At 31.6% G+C, this 20,429-nt stretch overlaps 1 protein-coding gene and 1 long non-coding RNA gene across 5 annotated transcripts; both read right to left on the reverse strand.

The window, feature by feature from the left end:
• Nucleotides 1–6,238: 6,238 nt before the first annotated feature.
• LOC141533992 (uncharacterized) lies at nt 6,239–11,700 on the reverse strand. 2 transcript variants are annotated; one of them, XR_012480368.1, is made up of 3 exons: nt 11,598–11,700; nt 6,693–6,905; nt 6,239–6,617 (listed from the first exon to the last, which is right to left on the reverse strand). It is a non-coding gene; the product is annotated as an uncharacterized LOC141533992 (long non-coding RNA). The 2 variants fall into 2 exon arrangements; XR_012480367.1 differs by lacking the exon at nt 11,598–11,700 and having other exon boundaries at nt 6,693–6,976.
• Nucleotides 11,701–13,085: 1,385 nt separating this feature from the next.
• Nucleotides 13,086–14,528, reverse strand: LOC141533988 (uncharacterized). 3 transcript variants are annotated; one of them, XR_012480363.1, is made up of 3 exons: nt 14,357–14,528; nt 13,713–13,934; nt 13,478–13,615 (listed from the first exon to the last, which is right to left on the reverse strand). XR_012480363.1 is itself a non-coding variant. In XM_074253110.1 (2 exons), the coding sequence occupies exons 1-2, from the start codon at nt 13,815–13,817 to the stop codon at nt 13,101–13,103; spliced, it is 609 nt and encodes a 202-aa protein (XP_074109211.1). In that variant the 5' UTR covers nt 13,818–13,830; the 3' UTR covers nt 13,086–13,100. The 3 variants fall into 3 exon arrangements, 1 of the variants encoding a protein (XP_074109211.1); XR_012480362.1 differs by having other exon boundaries at nt 13,511–13,650; nt 13,724–13,934; XM_074253110.1 differs by lacking the exon at nt 14,357–14,528 and having other exon boundaries at nt 13,086–13,615; nt 13,724–13,830.
• Between the last annotated feature and the right edge of the window lie 5,901 nt (nt 14,529–20,429).

Genomic DNA, 20,429 nt, shown 5'->3' on the forward strand with positions numbered 1-20,429 from the left:
CAAACCTCAAACCGTTTGGATGTACAATAAGGGATAGTAGAGCGTTGGTCTTTCCACAGTTTGATGGTCCGCAAAACACTGCACGGATACTGTTGGGAAGTAAAGCACCGTGTCGTTTGAGTTTCGCACCGGTTCCTTGAACAATTTGATCAAAATTGATAACTGGCAACTGAGCTCTTGGTTTGCTATCCATGACTGCTGATTGTATTCTGAGCTCAAGAGGTATATATACCGGCTTATATAGATAAGCGAGTCAGTCTTTGATGTGACATGTCTGAGAGCAGACATGGTGAAGGTTTATTCAACAACATAATCAATAAGCTTCCACTTGAACTTCACATACCAGGATATCAGTATTGTGGTCCGGGAACAAAGTTAGCTAAGAGGTTAGCTCGAGGTGATCCAGGCATAAATCCTCTGGACGCTGCGTGTAAGGAACATGATATAGCTTACTCGAAAAATCGTGAAAATTTAGAAGCCCGTCACGAGGCTGATAAAATCCTTGCTGAGAAAGCGTGGCAACGATTTCAAGCAAGAGACGCTGCTATTGGTGAAAAAGCTGCTGCTTGCAGTGTGAATAAAATCATGAAGTTGAAAAGACGTTTCGGTATGGGTCTTAAAAAAGAAAAACCTATTACAAAGCGTAAGACAATTAAAAGAAAAACAATGAAGCGTAAGACAGTCAAAAGAAAGACAACCAAGAAGAAGGATGTTGCTCTGAGACAGATTGTTGATGAAGCTAAAAAGTCCATGCAGCCTGGTGGAGATCCAGTTAAAACAGCTCTTGGAGGTGCCCGCAAAGCTGTCAAGAAAGTTGGTGGGAAGAAAAACGTTCGATTGCCTCGTATTCTACCAGTTCCATCAAAGATTGGTGGAGTACTTCCATTCTTGATTCCCCTGTTTGCAGGGTTATCAGCGGTTGGTGCTCTAACAGGTGGAGCTGCAAGTGTTGCAAAAGCTGTGAACGATGCCAGCGCAGCCAAAAATCAATTAGCTGAAAAGAAACGTCACAACTTGAAGATGGAGGAAATAGCTGTAGGTAGAGGATTATACCTCAAACCTTACCGCAGTGGTATGGGACTTTATCTGAAACCATACCCAGAAGGAGCTTGCTGCAAGAAGTCAAAAACCAGTAGAGCTACCACATCGAGCACTGACTAACATCGACTTATTAAAGTATGCCAAGCTGCTTAAAATTCCAAATTTTCGAGGAGTTTTTATGAGAAATGATTTACCAAAATCTGGACCAAAGACAAACGAATCAGCAATAATAAATTTAGATGATAAACTTGGACTTGGAACTCACTGGGTTGCATACAAGAAGAATCATAATCAAGTAATTTACTTTGACAGTTTTGGTAATCTACAACCTCCACAAGACTTGATGAAATATCTCGATGTAGGTAGCGTAAAGTACAATCATAAAAGATATCAAGACTTTGATACAATCATATGTGGACATTTGTGCTTAAAATTCCTGGCTGGACAACTATAAATTGAAGTGAGTCGGGACAACAAGCGTCAGTCATGGCAGAGTCATTCACCTTGACACTATCCGGAAACTCCTCCATACTGGAGGCAAATTATTTTCCGCCGATTGAGCTATCACCAACAAAAAATTATGTACTTGGACTCGTTAAGCTCCTGACATTTAATTCAATACCAAATATTGATGTTGGTGCTTATAAATTTTATGTGTCATCAAAAAGATCCAAAAGAAGTACAATCAAGAGATTTCAAGAAATAACTATACCAACAGGGAGTTATGAAATTAAAGATATTGAAACTTATATAAACAAGACATTACCTGAACTAAGTTTCACTTTAAAAGCAAACAACAATGAGTTGAGAAGTGAAATAAGATGTGATCAATATATAAATTTGAGCCTGAAGATTCCATTGGATCATTACTTGGATTTACCAACCGCGTGCTTGAACCTAACACAGCACATAAATCTGATTTACCAGTCAAATTATTGAAAATCAATGCTCTGAGAGTCGAGTGCAATATAACTACTGGATCGTACATTAATGGTGAGAAGAATCACACAATCCATGAATTTTTCCCGAGGGTTCCAGCAGGATATAAGATAGTGGAAGTGCCAACAAACATCATTTACCTACCAGTCGCCGTACGAGCAATACACAACTTGAGGCTCCGCATTGTTGATCAGGACGGGAGAATAGCAAATTTCCGTGGCGAGACTATAACGATAAGACTGCATATAAAAAGTCTGTAATGGGTATCGTATATGAGACAAAGACTGGTAACGGGTATAAAAGGATTGCAGGATGTCCAAAGATTATCAGTCATCTTCGAGCTCTGAAAGTGTTGACACGTCAAAACGCAGAGTTCCTAAAAAGTCTAGGACTAAAATTACGTGGAAAATTCACAAGATAAAAATAAATTTTTGTTGTCTAGCTTGTGTGATACCATGGCGGAAATCTTAGATATAAAAAAATCAATTATTTTCGATGAGTCTATTGCACACTATGAAGCTCATTCACACTTACCATATGCATCATCAACATTCAACAACAGTGATGAAATCAGGATTGCTGTTCAACATCAAGATCTGTGCTTGCTCCCAAGCAAGAGCACATTACATTTTTATGGAAGAATGAGGAAAGCTGATGGTACTGCTGTAAGTGCTACTACGAAGATGGTCAACATGGCTGTTTGTCATATGTTTGAAGAGATACGTTATGAACTCAATGGTGTAGAAATCGATAGATGTAAGAATGTTGGTATCACCAGTGTTATGAAAGGATACGCTTCTCTGAGTCCGGGACAACAAAATATTCTGGAAAATGCTGGTTGGATTGTTAATGAAGATGACAACAAGCTGACTGATAATAGCGGTTACTTTGATGTCTCAGTACCGCTGAGTTTCATTCTTGGATTTGCTGAAGATTATCAACGAATTATCGTGAATGCCAAGCATGAATTGATACTGATCAGATCAAATACTGATCAAAATGCTTATGTTGTTACCGTTGAGAATGAAAATGCTTCAATTACGATTCAAAAAATTGAGTGGATTGTACCATACATAACAATGTCTGACAAGCAAAAAATTATGGTGCTGAATTACATAACCTCCGATCCAGCTATCCCAATCAGTTTCCGGACTTGGGAATTGTATGAGTATCCACTGCTACCAGCTACCAACAAGCATATTTGGGTAATCAAAACGACAAATCAGCTTGAGAAACCTCGTTTTGTTATCCTTGGATTCCAAACAGCAAGAAAGAATCAATCGAATCAAAACGCAAGCGAGTTTGATCACTGTAGCATAAGAGACATTAAGCTGTTCTTGAACTCTCAGAGTTATCCATATGGAAATTTGAACCTCAACATTGTGCATAATCAGTATGCCTTGATGTATGATATGTACACAAATTTTCAAAGTGCTTACTATGGGAAAGAAGCTGAACGGCTATTGGCTAAGAAAAAATTTCTAAGTACAGCACCTCTGTATATAATTAACTGTTCCAAGCAGAACGAGTCAATCAAGTCTGGACCTGTGGATATACGCCTGGAATTTGAATCATCAGCACAGTTTCCAAATCAAACTGCTGCTTACTGCTTGATAATTCACGACCGAATAATTGAGTACAATCCCATCAGCAGCACTGTGAGAAAACTTACTTAATGGTGCAGTTTGACCCCAAGCCCACCATACATTACATGTATGTATGGGACTTTGCATCCAGACAAGCGAGGAAAGGACCATGGGAACAAGCAGCAAGAGACGGAGAACGATTTCGCCGACGAATACAACAAATCAATAACATTATTGATCCTATACTAATCAATAAACTTAATGTAATTAAAAATAGTAAATAAATAACAATGTTTTTGTAATTTAATGTTTTTTAATTACAAACCTTACTAGAATAAGTATAAAAAATTATTTAGTATAAAAGTTAAGTATAAAACAATTATTTAGAATAAAAGTTAAGTGCACATATCAAAACACAATTCTCTCACAATTTCTGTAATTGTTTTCCCAGAGTGATTAATAAGCTTGAATTTATTATAATTGGCCCCAATGTAGTGTCGATTTAAAGTATTGCATAAGATTAAAAATTTCATTTTAAATATCATATCAGGATTGTTGAGATATTTCTGGTTGGTGGTAGCAGGGAAGAACGTTGAAAAGTGGTTTTCCAGATCGATTTCAACGTTGAGTCCATGATCTGTCATAACCGTTCTAATCCCAGTTAGCTTGTAAGTTTTTCCCACCTCAAGTTCACACATCCTCTTGAACATCAACGGGCTTGGAGTTTTATCTTCAACTTTGACACGCTTGAAAGTTGTTGATCTCTCAATTTCATGCATTGTATCGGTAACAGGATGTTTACGGTACGGTGCCATGATTGAGATTTCTTCAGCAGATTTCAAGTAGCAGATTCCAGCACGAGGTAGCAGATTTCAACAGGTGGTAGCAGGCTTCAGAAAACAGTTTCAGAACAGCAGATTTCAAAAGCTTGATATTTTCTAACACACAACACTATGGTACTTCACTCGTACTTCACTTCGATGAAGTATGCTCGCGGCGCGCTGCTTTTATAGCAAGGTAATGACGTCATCTACTGCGCAGTTGGAAAAATTCTAGAATAGTATGACTCATAATCTAAAAATAGAAACTGCGCAGTTATGATAGATGACGCACAAGAAGTTTAACATAACCTGAAATCATAAGTTAAATGGTGGGAAAGCATAAACATAACCTGTAAAATGAGTTAAATGGCGGGAAAGCATAAACATAACCTGTAAAAATGAGAGGACGTCATCTACTACCCAACAGAAATAGAACAAAGAAAAACTGCACAGCTACGAGACCTTGAACCGGTTCAAACCTGTCTGATGACATCATCTACTACGCAGTTTAAAACTCTACGACGTAGTTTGAATAACCAATCAAATTATTAATTAACCAATAAGATTATCGAGTGGTGGGGGTAAAATCCAGAGATCGGGTTATAAAAAGGTTGAATTGATTGTAAGAGTCATCATTCAGTCACTCTTCGTTGTCAAGAGCAGTAAAAATGGAGATCATTCTAGACGTTCAAGGATTCAGAGGAGCTGATAATCGCTTCATTGTTAAGGAGTTGGCCTCAATAACAATTCAACATGATATTGATAATCTTGAAGAGTTGTCATACACACTATTTCAACCGCCATATCACTGGAAAGTGCTACCAGCCAACTATCAACGTCTGAATACCTGGCTGATTCGAAATTATCATGGAATCGGTTGGAACGCTGGAACAACTTCATATTACAAGCTCAAAGAAGTTCTTAATTATTTAACTTGTAATAAAAAAATTATTTATGTCAAAGGTATCGAGAAAAAGTTATGGGTTCAAAATTTAATTGATTGTAATAATAAAATTGTAATCGATCTCGATAATTTCAAATGTCCCTCTCTAAAAGTATGAAAATTTGTAACAATCATTTTTGTAATTATCATGATCGTTTATCTGATTTATGTGCCTTGGAAAATGTAAAAATTTAAAAGATTGGTTTGTAAGCACTCAATAAATCTAAAATAAATGAATTACAATTGTTATTATTATTTCATCCTAACACATTTAATTCAGAATAGAATTAATTATTGTTAGTTATTAAATTCAAATAATTTTCCAACACTACTACTGATATTAATACTTATCAACAGATGGCGTAATGGTTTTTGATTTTTTAATTATGATAATCAATAATCAGTTTTTGTTTTCTAAAATTTTATAATTAATATTTGTTTAAATTAAAAGTCATGCATTATTTTATATAACCATTTAAAAATAAAAACTGAGTATTGATTTTCAAAATATATAGAAGATTTTTGGATTTGACGATACAGAGCACATCAACCCCATATTAGTTTATCAAATAATACATAACTTTTAATTTAAATAAATATTAATAATATTAATAACAAAATATTATAAACTAATAATAATTATTTATCTTTTATTTAAATTAAAAGTCATGTATTATTCTGTATATGTATATATAACTAGAAAATTTTTTTAATATTTATGAATTGACAGCTTTCACGCTCTAAGAATAAACTGATAGTAGATGGCTCTAGTACAAGAAGCGCGAAATTCAAACTATCATTATGATAAGTAACTTAAAAAATTATGATTAAGTATAACTTATTGAATTTGAATTATAAATATTAATCTTAAATTAAAAATGTGAGGAATTATAAATAAAAATAATGAATTATTTATATTGAAATCCAATATTTTATTGATTAAATAATTCCACTGGTCATTTTTACATCAAGACTAGAATTAATAAATTCAAATTTATTATATTTTCCACCATGGAAACGTAGAAACAGATAGTTTGAATCTATTAATTCATTCAAACTCTTCAGGAAGTTATCATCTTTTAAATGTTGAATAGTTCTAGATGGTAGATAAATGTTAAATTCATCGTTTAGATTGGCAACAATCCTAGTCCCATACTGAGTTGTAATAGCTTTGATACCATTAATCTTATATTCTCGATTAAACTCCAAATGAATCATTTTTTTAACAGGAAGAATCCGAGTAAGACAATTAACCTCATTTATCTTGGTAAAATCCATGATTGATAGCTGTAAAAATTTTTAATTAATTAAATGATTCTTCATTCAATTCATATTTTAATTAGACAGTAAATGAATACTTACAATTAGTAATACTGATAGGCAGAAGATGTATATCACCAATACTTCACTACTGTCTGTCGACAACTGGTACTTCACTGGAGACGTGTACTTCGTTTTTTATGAAGTACGCTCTCAGCGAGCTGCTTATATAGGCAGAAAATTCTGCGTAGTTACCCCCACTCCTCTACCTCGAAACCGGTTTGATGACGTCATCTACTGCGCAGTAAGAAAATTCTAGAACAGAATGAGTCATCTACTGTGCAGTTAGAAAATTCTAGAACAGAATGAGTCATCTGGTTCGTGGAAATTTCCCCACCCCTTTCACAAAACAAGTCTAAACCTGTCTGATGACGTCATCTACTACGCAGTTAGAAATAGAACAAAGAAAACTACGCAGTTACGCGACCTTGAACAGGTTCAAACCTATCTGATGACGTCATCTACTACGCAGGAGAACAAAGAAAACTGCGTATGACCTTGAACAGGCTTAAACCTAAGGTTGACAAAAACCTCACCAGATGGTGTATCTTCTCGCATGTACTCGTCATACATGCAGTTTGAATATATTAATCTTTTCGGAATATAAACAATGAAATGCACCTGTGATCTAAGCAACTATAGTTGATGGTTAGATCACAGGTGCATTTTTTAACAAAATGGTGAATTCACAATTCAAAATGGCGGATAGCGGTCACCAGATGGCGGATTTCAGATAGCAAATTCAAAATGGCGGATTCAGAATGGCGGATTTCAGATAGCAGCCACCAGATGGCGGAAATCTGATTCAAAATGGCGGATAGCAGCCACCAGATGGCGGATTCAAATGGCTGATAGCAGAAACCAGATGACGGATTCAAAATGGCGGATTCAAATGACGGATTCACAATTCAAAATGGCGGATAAATTTTAAAAATGGCGGACAGTAAGATGGCGGCGGAATTCACCACCAGCGCCACCTGCAAAACCTCGACCATATCCTCAAACTGTCGGTAAAACAGGTCACTCATATCGACAAACGGTACTTAGCATGGACACGAACACTTTGTTGGTAAAACAGATTCCTGTAATGTCGGTATCACCCCCCAGCTTCACTACTAATGGATATGTAGTGAAACCATAATGAATACATTTTGAAAACAGAGTGTTTCCAGAGTGAATACATAATGATAATAGAGTGTTTTCAGAGTGAATACGTACTGTAACCAATATGTTACCATAATGTGCCCAGAGTGGATACATTTTGTCATCTTAAAGTTCCCATAATGGTTACATACAAAACCCATTACGTAACCAGAGTGGATCCATGTTGTTATCAAAATGTTCCCACAATAAGTACAGATAAGAACTATAATGATACCCAGAGTCAATATATATAGTGATGTCTCAATCAATGTAAAGAGTGGAAGTACTTATGTTAGGTATTTAATTTAGATACTGAAAACAGGTTATACGCCCGATAAATATTATAACCCCATGATTAATAAGAAGTAATTACATATCGATTCCGTTACCCGGGTAAAAAAAATTATATATAATTTTATAGAACCATATATAATCTATATATAACTTCATATAATTTATATATAACTATATGTCATTAGATACAATCGTGGTCATTAATTTAAGTATGTTTTTAAGTTTACGGGTAAATAGCCATTTTTAAACTCGAACGTTTATAAACTATAAATTTGAAAATTAGTTGATAATGTCATTTATAAAATTAGTCGCAAATAAAAAATGATATTAATGAAATTAGCGAAATGGAAATTTCACCAAATCAAAATTCAGTCATTTATAAAATAGCGAAAAACAAAAATCTTCGGCTACGTGAATTTAGCAAATTCTTACTGCAGAAACTTATAAAATTAGTCGATTGTAAACTTTACGAATTGTAAAATTAGCCGTTTTCAAACTTCTTATACCTTTTGAATGAGTCAGTCGAATCTGCTCTAATTTTCAGAGAAACTAAATTTATGGAAGTCCTTTCAGATGCCTCGTTTCTGAAAGCGTTTTTTGATCCGTCGATCCGTTAAGGAATTACGAGAGATTTAGAAACGGCTAATTTTACATTTCACAAAGTTTATAATCGGCTAATTTTACAAGTTTCTGCATTAAGAATTGGCTAAATTCACGTACCTATAGATTTTTGTTTTTCGCTATTTTTTAAATGACTAAATTTATAATTGGTGAAATTTAAATTTCGCTAATTTCATTAATATCATTTTTTAGTTGCGACAAATTTTACAAATGACATTATCAACTGATTTCCAAATTTCGAGTTAATAAACATTCTATTTTACAAACGGCTATTTTCCAGTAATATTAAAAACATACTTAAATTACTGACCACGATTGTATGTTCGTTTTTAAGGTTATATACAGGGTGATTCAGAATGACCTTCACAGCGGGAAACTGTAGACAGAGGAGTCGATTCTAAAAATAAAGTTCCTTAGTCGCTTTTCGATATTCTCAATAGTTTTTGAGTTATTCAAAATGTAAATTGACCAATCACAGACAAGCTTTAGAAATTAAAAAAAAATAAAAAAGAATAATAAATAAGTTAAGTAACACTGCCACAGCAGACTTCAAGTTAAATGATATTTATTTAATTTGAAAAGTTCGATTTCTCACAGAAAAAAAAACAAAACGTGCAATTACAACCTAGAACGTATTTGTATATTTTTTTTTATCTTTTCCTTTTCACAGAAAACATTATTGATTTAAGATGATGCAATTATTAAAAATATAACTTCCGGAGAATTGACAAAATAAATTACGTATTTTTAAATATATAAACTTCAACCAAGAATAAAGAAAAAAATTTTAACTAATAAAATTGTCTTACTGAAATAATAGCAATTTCAAACAGACAAAAATATAGATATAGACAATACATAAAATAATTATTGAAAAATCTCTGATTTTGCTTGCTCGGTCTCGCTCAGGACTTCGCTAAGCGCTTGATGTACGTCATAGCATATTTGCGAGACTCTTAGCGAGACGGCCAGCGAGATGTCCGGCGAGACGTCCTGCAAAACAACTAGCGAGATGTCCAGCGAGACCGCCTGCGAGATGTCCGGCGAGATGACCGTCTCGCTGGATATAAAAGATGTCGTCCGACTTAGACACCGACATGACTTAAGTTTATGCTATATCGTAGATAACGTCGTACGACATCAATTTCGACATCCTAGATAAATGTTTAAATGATTTTATACTTGATAAATAGATAATATTTTTTTGAATTAATCTTGGAGACAATCTCGGATTAAATCATAAATGTCGTTCGACTTGGACACCGACATAACTCAAGTTCACACTGTGTCATAGATTACGTCGTACGACATCGATTGCGACATCCTAGATAATTGTTTAAATGATTCTATACTCAATAAGTCGATATTTATTCATAAATTAATATATCTATACATCTATCTATTTACTATCTATTCTATATAAATAAAAATAAAATGCCGCATGTATGTCCACGCATCACTTAAGAACGGTTGGACCGATTGAGCTAAATTTTTTTTGTTGTTTTCAGAATTTTTAGGAGAAGGTTTGTATGTAAAAAAATTTTTAAAAAATTCCCCCTCAAAGGGGATTGAAGGGGCGTTAACAATGAATAATTCTCGTTTGTAAACTATAGCTCCTATAGCTCCCAAATTTGGTAGAAATCTTCCGTAAGAGATATATAAATAATCTATAAACGAATTTGACGATAGCTCGCTCCACAGGGGGGTCGCGGGGGTGGATATTAACAATGAAAATTTGTAACTTTCAAATTGTAGATCCTACAGACGGCAAATTTAGGTGGAGTCTTCTATATGTGATGCGGAAATGATCTAAGAGCGGATTTTACAACAATCCATCCCCAATAAGGATTGCGGGGGTGGGTGTTAGAATATTAAATTTCCATTTCCACACTGTAACTTCTACTACAGACTTTAAATTTGGTAGGAATCTTTTATTTGACGATGAATAATGCAAAATTCATTACTTATGATTTTATTAATTTTAGTTATTGCTCTATATTAATTATTATTGTTCGAACTTAAAAATTAATTGATCATTATAATAAAATAAAAAATTATAACAAAAACTTTAGTCATTTTGACTGAGGCTCAGCGAAGCGGACCGGGTCACTGGTAAATAATAAATATCAAACAAATAAATGAATCAATAATATTTAATTAAAGAAATCTTTGAAACAATCTGGACTCGAATTAAATATGTCATTCGACTTAGACACCGACATCACTCAAATTTACACTGTGTCGTAGATTACGCCCTACGACATCAATTGCGATATCCTAGATAATTGTTTAAATAATTTTATACTTAATAAATGGATACTATTTTATCTATGACACAGTGTAAACTTAAGTGCTGTCGGTGCCCCACGATAGGATATCTTTATGATTCATGAAATTCTGAATCGATTGATACCTATATTGTGGAATTAATTTTTTTTTGTTAAATAATGATTTGTTTAAACAAATGGAAAAAATAAGAAAAAAAAAGTTCCCCACACGATAGGATATCTTCACGATTCGTGAAATTTGGAATCGTTTCATACCTATATTGTAGAAATGATTTTTTTTTTGTTAAATAATGATTTGTTTAGACAAATAGAAAAAATTAAAAAAAAGTTTCCCACACCATAGGATATCTTCACGATTCGTGAAATTCTGATTCGATTGATACCTATATTGTGGAAATGAATTTTTTTTTGTTAACTAACGATTTGTTTAAACAAATAGAAAAAATTTTAAAAAAAAGTTCCCCACACGATAGGATATCTTTACGATTCATGAAATTCTGAATCGATTGATACCTACTTTGTGGAATCGATTTTTTAAAAGTTAATTAAGACTTAGAAAAAAAACAAAAAATTACAAGAAAAATATAAAAACAGAAATTACTCCGAGTTTCTGAGCGGCCGCTTACTATTGTTATTATTTGCCTCACATTATTTCTCTCATTTTTCTCCGTCAGCGATTGAGGGGAATGGCGCATGCTCAATTCCTCAGGTCCCGACATCGAAACCCCGTAGAGCTCATATTTTTTTAAACTAGTCATCTGTAATTTTGTATTAAAAAAATTTTTTTTCAGGTCAATTCTTTATTGCCGAAAAAATTTAATTATGCAAAAAAAAATTATTTTTATTTTATTTTAACTATTTTTTATTGCATAAATATAAAAAACTGAAAATTATTCATAAAAATTCGAAAAAATTTTTTTAAGCTTAGCCAATTTTTTTGCTTATAAGAGACAGTAAAAGCTTTAATTTAAAAAAAAAAAAGTAAATCGATTGATTTTTTGCGGAGTTACAGCTATTTGTTTATGAGCGCTTGCGCGGAACCGCGTTTTTTTTTCATTAAAAAATTAATATCTCGTAAAGTATTGGTTGTAGAGACATCGGATTTGGCTCATTTTATTTCTTATTTAATTTTCTAAATTTCATACACAATATGTCTCGACTACTTTTGCGTTGTTTCCGAGATATTTTAATTTGAAGCTCAACGCTAAAATGCTATTTTTTAAACAAAAAAAAAGCAACACTTCCCACATACACACAAATGTTCAGAATATTTTTCTGAGTGTTTTAAAAAAAAAAAAAAATCCAAAATCGGACCATTTTGTCGAAAAGTTTTTTGCTTCGATTGCTAATTGTTTATCTGGGTAGACCTCTATAGCCATGAAAGTGATGACTTAAATAACCGATAACATAGGTTCCGATGACTTGAATTCCTATAGCCCAGATTCCGATTACCAAGATTCCGATAGCCAAGATTTTTAATTACCAAGATTCCGATAGCCAAGATTTTTAATTACCAAGATTCCGATAGCCAAGATTTTTAATTACCAAGATTCCGATAGCCAAGATTTTTAATTACCAAGATTCCGATAGCCAAGATTTTTGATTGGATATAATCCCATTAACCCAGAATCCCGATGGAGTAAAATTCCAAATGCATCTGTGAAAAAATTTTTATTCAGATAGGTGGCGCTATTTTATTGCAGCTCATATTTTCCATAATACTTTAAGACTGTTTACATCAAACGACAGCACATTATAAGGAGTAATTTAAAAAATTTTTAAAGTTTTAAAATTTTGATTCTAATTCCGTATAGAACTAATTATATTTGTAATTAATTAATTAATTAATTTTAAATAATTAAATAGAAAGGTATAACACCAAATTAATAATGAATTTTTTTTTATTTTAAGATTTTTTAATTATTTTAATATAAAAACTAATCACTCAAAATTTATAAAATTTTATTTTTCAAATATACCATAGCTACTATTAACATTTTTATTTTTTTAATTAGTTCATAAAATAACTAATAATAAAATATTATTTTTTTAATTTCATCCAAAAACACCTGATGATAAAAAAATATCAATCTAAAATTTTATCTTAATAATTAAACTGGAGGTCACTAGAATTCATTATTAAAATATAATAAAAATAAAAATAATTAATAAAAACTATTCTAAACAGGCCATTTACGACCAATGATTCGTCGAGGGCCTCCCAGGTATATTGTACGAGCAATTCTTCGTAATTTGGCTCATCGTCGAGCTCCAACGACCCAATCGGCAGCCCACAAGTCACGCAATGCCCAGGCTTAACCGTATCGCAGTGCTGGAGTTGGGAATGAGAGGAGTGCGGGCGATCGTTAAGCAGAGAAGAGACTAAATTTACTGCAAGTGGTGCTGATAAATGCGCTTCTTCCAATTTCAAGTGCTCGTAACTATCAACTTGCTCGGAGGAGTGTCCCTTTGCCGGAATGTCGACTGACTCTTGGCCTTTAGCGAGTCCGCGGTACAGTCGCTTAACAATTGACCCAGGCTGAATATTGATATCTCGGAGGTAATGATCATAAGGGAGGTTATCGCCTGAGTGGACAGGAATCACAGCAGGCTCAGTCCCTGTCAGTATAACACCACTGGCTTAACTGGTGAACCTGGAATTGTTACTTACACCCTTCACTGCTCCTCTTTGCTTTTTGCCTCGGTTTTTACGTACGTAATGCTTACGTCGTTGTCTGTTAGTTGGTCCAGCTGGTGCACCTGGATTTTTAGCGTCGAAATTATGCAACTCCAGCACTGCGATACGGTTAAGCCTGGGCATTGCGTGACTTGTGGGCTGCCGATTGGGTCGTTGGAGCTCGACGATGAGCCAAATTACGAAGAATTGCTCGTACAATATACCTGGGAGGCCCTCGACGAATCATTGGTCGTAAATGGCCTGTTTAGAATAGTTTTTATTAATTATTTTTATTTTTATTATATTTTAATAATGAATTCTAGTGACCTCCAGTTTAATTATTAAGATAAAATTTTAGATTGATATTTTTTTATCATCAGGTGTTTTTGGATGAAATTAAAAAAATAATATTTTATTATTAGTTATTTTATGAACTAATTAAAAAATAAAAATGTTAATAGTAGCTATGGTATATTTGAAAAATAAAATTTTATAAATTTTGAGTGATTAGTTTTTATATTAAAATAATTAAAAATCTTAAAATAAAAAAATTCATTATTAATTTGGTGTTATACCTTTCTATTTAATTATTTAAAATTAATTAATTAATTAATTACAAATATAATTAGTTCTATACGGAATTAGAATCAAAATTTTAAAACTTTAAAAATTTTTTAAATTACTCCTTATAATGTGCTGTCGTTTGATGTAAACAGTCTTAAAGTATTATGGAAAATATGAGCTGCAATAAAATAGCGCCACCTATCTGAATAAAAATTTTTTCACAGATGCATTTGGAATTTTACTCCATCGGGATTCTGGGTTAATGGGATTATATCCAATCAAAAATCTTGGCTATCGGAATCGTGGTAATTAAAAATCTTGGCTATCGGAATCTTGGTAATTAAAAATCTTGGCTATCGGAATCTTGGTAATTAAAAATCTTGGCTATCGGAATCTTGGTAATTAAAAATCTTGGCTATCGGAATCTTGGTAATCGGAATCTGGGCTATAGGAATTCAAGTCATCGGAACCTATGTTATCGGTTATTTAAGTCATCACTTTCATGGCTATAGAGGTCTACCCGTTTATGATGGTTAAAAATGTTAAGCAGTGCTACCTACTAGCGACTAAGCTTATTGCTAAAAAAATAGATAAAACAGGCCGTTCTAATTGATGTAGTATTAATCTAATAGATGGCGCATACATGGGCATTTTTGCCTTAAATAATTTTTCATAGCATTACAGGGCTCATAGTGAACGTATATGTTTTACATTCATAATGCAGCTAATAAGTGCTCTATTGCTCGAGGAATATTATACTCCAATAAATGATTTTACTAATTGTGAAATAAAATATACAGGGTGTCTCTGAAGTGGCGGGAGTAATTGTTGGGGTCGATAGAGAAAAAAATACTGAATCGAAAGTTCCTGAGCCAAAAATTTTTTTGGGCCATAGAATTTGAGTTATGAATTAAAAACGATAGCCAATCAGAAGCGCGCTATTCGAGAAATGAAAATGAGCGGGGAAGTAGAGGAGACGCGAGAGTGAGATGCTGCAATAGCAGCTTACTCGCTCACACAAAGCCGAGCATGAGAGGGGATTGTGACGCTATGAGCCGAGTACGTAAGTGTGAATGAGTGGATGATGAGGTCGCAAGCGGACGGCTTAATGTATGAGTGTGTGTCCGTGTATCGCAGCATTATTGGAGGCGTTGTAACGCTGAATTAAAGCTAACCGGGTACTCTAAGACAGAGGAAAAATTTTAATTTTTATTTTTATTCGAAAAAATTTAATAAAAAAATAAAAAGGCCCAAGATTTAACCAGACCCACAGAAACGGAGAGTAAATTTTTAATTCTCATTTATTTTGCTGGGGATTATTTTCAAATACAAAAAAAAAAAAAAAGGCTAAGATTCAACTGGAATCCAAAAAGAGATGGATGAAAAAATTTTATTTTTTATTTTTAATCAGCAAAATTATTTTTCTTTAAAAAAGAGCCCAATCTCGACTGGAGCAAGAAAAAATGATTGAAAAATTTTATTATTAATTTTCAATCAACAAAATTATTATAAAAAAATAAATGGGCCCAAGTCTCAACCGGACCCAAACAAACGGATAAAAATTTTTATTACTTACTTAATTTGCTGGAAATTATCTTTAAAAACGAAAAAATGCCCAAGACTCGATCGGATCCAAAAAATAACAGTACAAAAATTTTTCCTTATTTTCAATCAGCAAAATTGTTTCTTTAAAAAAGGCCCAATCTCGACTGGAGCAAAAAAAAATGATTAAAAAATTTTATTATTAATTTTCAATCAACAAAATTATTTAAAAAAAAATAGTCCGCAGACTCAACCGGACCCAAACAAACAGATAGATAGTTTTAATTACTTATTTATTTTGATGGGAATTATTTTAAAAACGAAGAAAATCGCCCAAGACTCGACCGGACCCAAAAAAAAAAATAAATTGAAAAATTTTGTTTTCATTTTCAATCAGCCAAATTAATTTCTTTTCGAAACAAGGCCCAATCTCAAACAGACTAAGAGAAACTAATTAAAAAATTTTATTTTTATTATTAATCAAATATTATTTAAAAAAGAAAATAAGCCACAGACTTAACCGGACTTAAACAAACGGATAGAAAATTTTTATTACTTACTTAATTTGCTGGAAATTATCTTTAAAAACGAAAAAATGCTCAAGACTCCATCAGACCGAAAGGGAGATGAATAAAAAAATTTTACTATTCATTTTTAATCATCATAATTAACTTTTTTATAATAAAAGGCTCAATTTCGACCGGACCCAGAAAAAATGATCCAAAAATTTTATTTTTTATTGTTGATCATCAAAACTAATTAAAAAAACAAATGAGGCCCTAGACTCAACCGTAGCCGAATGAACGTATAAGAAATTTTTATTTTTTCATTTGAATTGGAAGGAAATTATGGAGAACGAAAAGAATGGCCAAGACTTGTCTCGACCTCGAAAAGACATTGGAAACTTTTATTATTTACTTTTGACGAATAAAGAATGATTTTTAAAAGAAGGCACAAGAGTCGACTGGACCTAAGTAAAAGGATTGAAGAATTTTTTTCTTGATTTTGTTAGCAAGCGTCAATAAATTTAAATAATTAGAAAATCACCAAAATTCAAATTAAAATTATTAATTAATAAATTGACTAGCAAAATCTCGAATAACAAATTAAAAAGGAATTGCCCTCAAGACGTGATAATTTTTTTATTATTTCAATTAAAATTAATGATTGATCAATCTACAAGTACAGTCTAAAATCAAAAAATTAACAAGAAATTGTACTCAACTACTGATAATTTAATTATTTAAATTAAAATTATTAATTAATCAATTGACATGTAAAATCTGAAATACAGAAATTACATTCGTCCTGATGGATTTATTATTGTAATCGAATTTAGATGTCGAAAAATTGACAGGTAAAATCTCAAATGAAAAAATTAACATAGAATTGTTCTCAAGTTCTGACAATTTGATTATTTTGATTAGAATTACTGATTGATTAATTGACTAGTAAAATCTTGAATAAAAGAATTGAAAAGAACTTGCACTCAAGTCCTTGATATTGTAATCAAAATATTTACTCGAGTAATTGACCGGTAAAATGTCAAATGCAAAAATAAAAAGAAATTGCAATCACGACCTGATAATTTTTATATTTTAATTAAAATTATTTTTTGATTGATTAACAGGTAAAATTCCAAGTAAACAAATTTGAAAAAAATTGCACTCAAAACCTGATAATTTCGATATTTTGATTAAAATTATTTTTCAATTAATTGACAGGTAAAATGTCAAATAGAAAAATAAAATAGAAATTGCAATCACGACCTGATAATTTTAAAATTTTAGTTGAAATTATTTTTCAATTAATTGACCGGTAAAAAGTCAAATAAAAAAATTAAAGAAAAAATCAGTCCTCAGTCTTAATAATTCTGGAATTTCAATTACAATTATTTCCTATTCAATTGACAGTTAAATTTCCAAGAAAAAAATCAAAAAGAAATAGCAATCACGACCTGATAATTTTGATATTTTAATTAAAATTATTTTTCAATTAATTGACAGGTAAAATGTCAAATAAAAAAATAAAAAGAAATTGCAATCACGACCTGATAATTTGAAAATTTTAATTAAAATTATTTTTCAATTAATTGACAGGTAAAATGTCAAATACAAAAATAAAAAAGAAATTGCACTCAAAACCTGATAGTTTCGATATTTTGATCAAAATTATTTTTCAATTAATTGACAGGTTAAAAGTCAAATAAAAAATTTAGAAAGAAATTGCAATCACGACCTGATAATTTTAAAATTTTGATTAAAATTGTTTTTTAATTGATTAACAGATAAAATTCCAAGAAAAAATCAAAAAGAAATAGCAATCACGACCTGATAATTTTGATATTTTAATTAAAATTATTTTTCAATTAATTGACAAGTAAAATTCCAAGTAAAAAAATTTAAAAAAATTGCACTCAAATCCTGATAGTTTTGATATTTAAATTAAAATTATTTTTTAATTAATTGACAGGTAAAATGTCAAATAAAAAACAAAAAGAAATTGCAATCACGACGTGATAATTTTGATATTTTAATTAAAATTAGTTTTCCATTAATTGACAGGTAAAATTTCAAAAATTAATTAAAAGAAACATTGAACTCAAGTCCTAATAATTTCGATATTTTAATTTAAATTATTTTCTAATTAATTGACAGGTTAATTGTCAAATAAAAAAATTCAAAAATAATTGCACTCAAGTCCTGATAATTTTCATATTCTGATTAAGATTATTCATTAATTCATTGATAGGTAAAACCTCAAATAACAAAATTCCTTTTCTGTACTAAAATTATGAACTTTATTATCAAATTCTCAAAAATAAAAAAAAACAATAAAATAACAAAAATAACAAAAATCTGTATAATAAAATTGATTGAGAATTTGTAAATTAAAAAAAAAAAAAAAAATCATTAATCCATAAGGTTCTCAAAATGGCCTCCATTCCTTTCTAAGCACCGATGACACCGCTCCAAAAGGTTTTCCCGAACACACTGCAGGATTTCCGGCGTTATTAGTTCTCGTGCAGCCATGATCCTTGCCATTGTTTCCATTTGATCTGCAGGTTCATCAAAATATACCCCTTCCTTCATGAAACCCCACAAGTAGTAATCGAGCGGAGTCAAGTCTGGTGATCTTGGTGGCCATCTCACTGGACCATACCTCCCCAGCCACTGTTGGCCATACTGGGCATTTAAGAAATTGGTTATGTCCCCAGATGAGTGGCACGGCGCACCATCCTGTTGAAACCACGTCGGTTGAGGATTAACTCCTGCTAGAAGCTGGGGTAAATTTCCTCCCAAAAACAAGAGATACTGAGCACTCTGTAATAACGAAAAATTTCGACTGTGAAAGTGAGAAAATCAGGAGTTAAAAATTTCTTTAATTTAAACCAAAGGAAATTTTGTTAAAAATTTTAAAAATAATTTTCTAAAATTTTAACAGATAAAACGAAGTTTACTCGTAGGGATTTTTCCAATTTTAATGAAAAATTATTTGAACGAATTTTTCGAAATATTTTCGCATCAACAACAGAAGTTACCCCAGAAAATTTTCCTTTATTTTAACAAATTAAGAAAGAAAAACTCTTCCAAAGAATTTTTATGAAAAATTAGGTATTATAAAGAATTAATTTACAAAAATAAAAATCTTATTTTCAAACACAAAAATATTATTCGAATAATTTCAATATTTGCAAAGTGTCGAAGAATTTTACATTGAAGTTTTAACGGTAAACTGAGTGGAGAAAATTTTCTGAAGCGCGAAATTTTTTAATTGTGTAAATTTTTAATTAAACTTACGTTCATGGTTTCCGGTAATTCGTATAGTAGCACAGTGTCGCCGATTATTCCTCCCCACATGTTGATTTTCCACTTGTTCTGAAAATTACGGTTCACCGTCATGTGAGGATTCTCCTCCGCAATTTGTAGTAAGCCAAAGATTAGTTGCAAACAGAAAGGATGGAACCTCTTGCACGTAGTAAAAAGCATGAAAGTCATCAGAATTATTAATCGAATGAGTACTAGAGGAAACTAAGTAGTAATAGTCGACCTTAAGACCGCCGAATTTTTACATTCACGTTTGCTTAATAAAAGGAGTAAAGTGTAATGATGTGAATGCAAACTAATAACATTAAAGTAAAGTTATCCTTGAACTGCCGAAACACCTGTAGATTTTTTTGAAATGATTTCTTTGCTAAGAAAAAGGGAAACTAAAATATCAAAATTACTAAAACGTGAATGCCATTTCTTTTTCATATTTTCTTCGACATTTTACCTGTCAGTGAATAAAAAGAATATTTAAATTGAAATATCAAAATTATAAGGACTTGAATTCAATGTTTTGTTAATTTATCATTTGACATTTTACCTATCAATTAAGTGATAAATAATTTAAATTAAAATATCAAAATTATCAGGGCTTGGGTGCGATTACTACTTAATTTGATACTTGGGATTTTACCCGTCAATTCATTAGAAATTTATTTCAATTATAAGATCAAAATTATGAGAACATGAGTGCGATTTATTTTTAATTTATTATTCAGGATTTTAACAGTCAATTGATTGATAAACAACTTTAATTAAAATATCAAAATTATCAGGACCTGAGTTCAATTTTTTTTTAATTTATTATTTATTTACCTGTCAA

The sequence above is a fragment of the Cotesia typhae genome, unplaced genomic scaffold, assembly GCF_013202065.1.
Source record: "Cotesia typhae breed Kobodo isofemale line unplaced genomic scaffold, CoteBio_Ctyphae scaffold_13, whole genome shotgun sequence".
NCBI classification, from domain to species: Eukaryota; Metazoa; Arthropoda; class Insecta; order Hymenoptera; family Braconidae; genus Cotesia; species Cotesia typhae.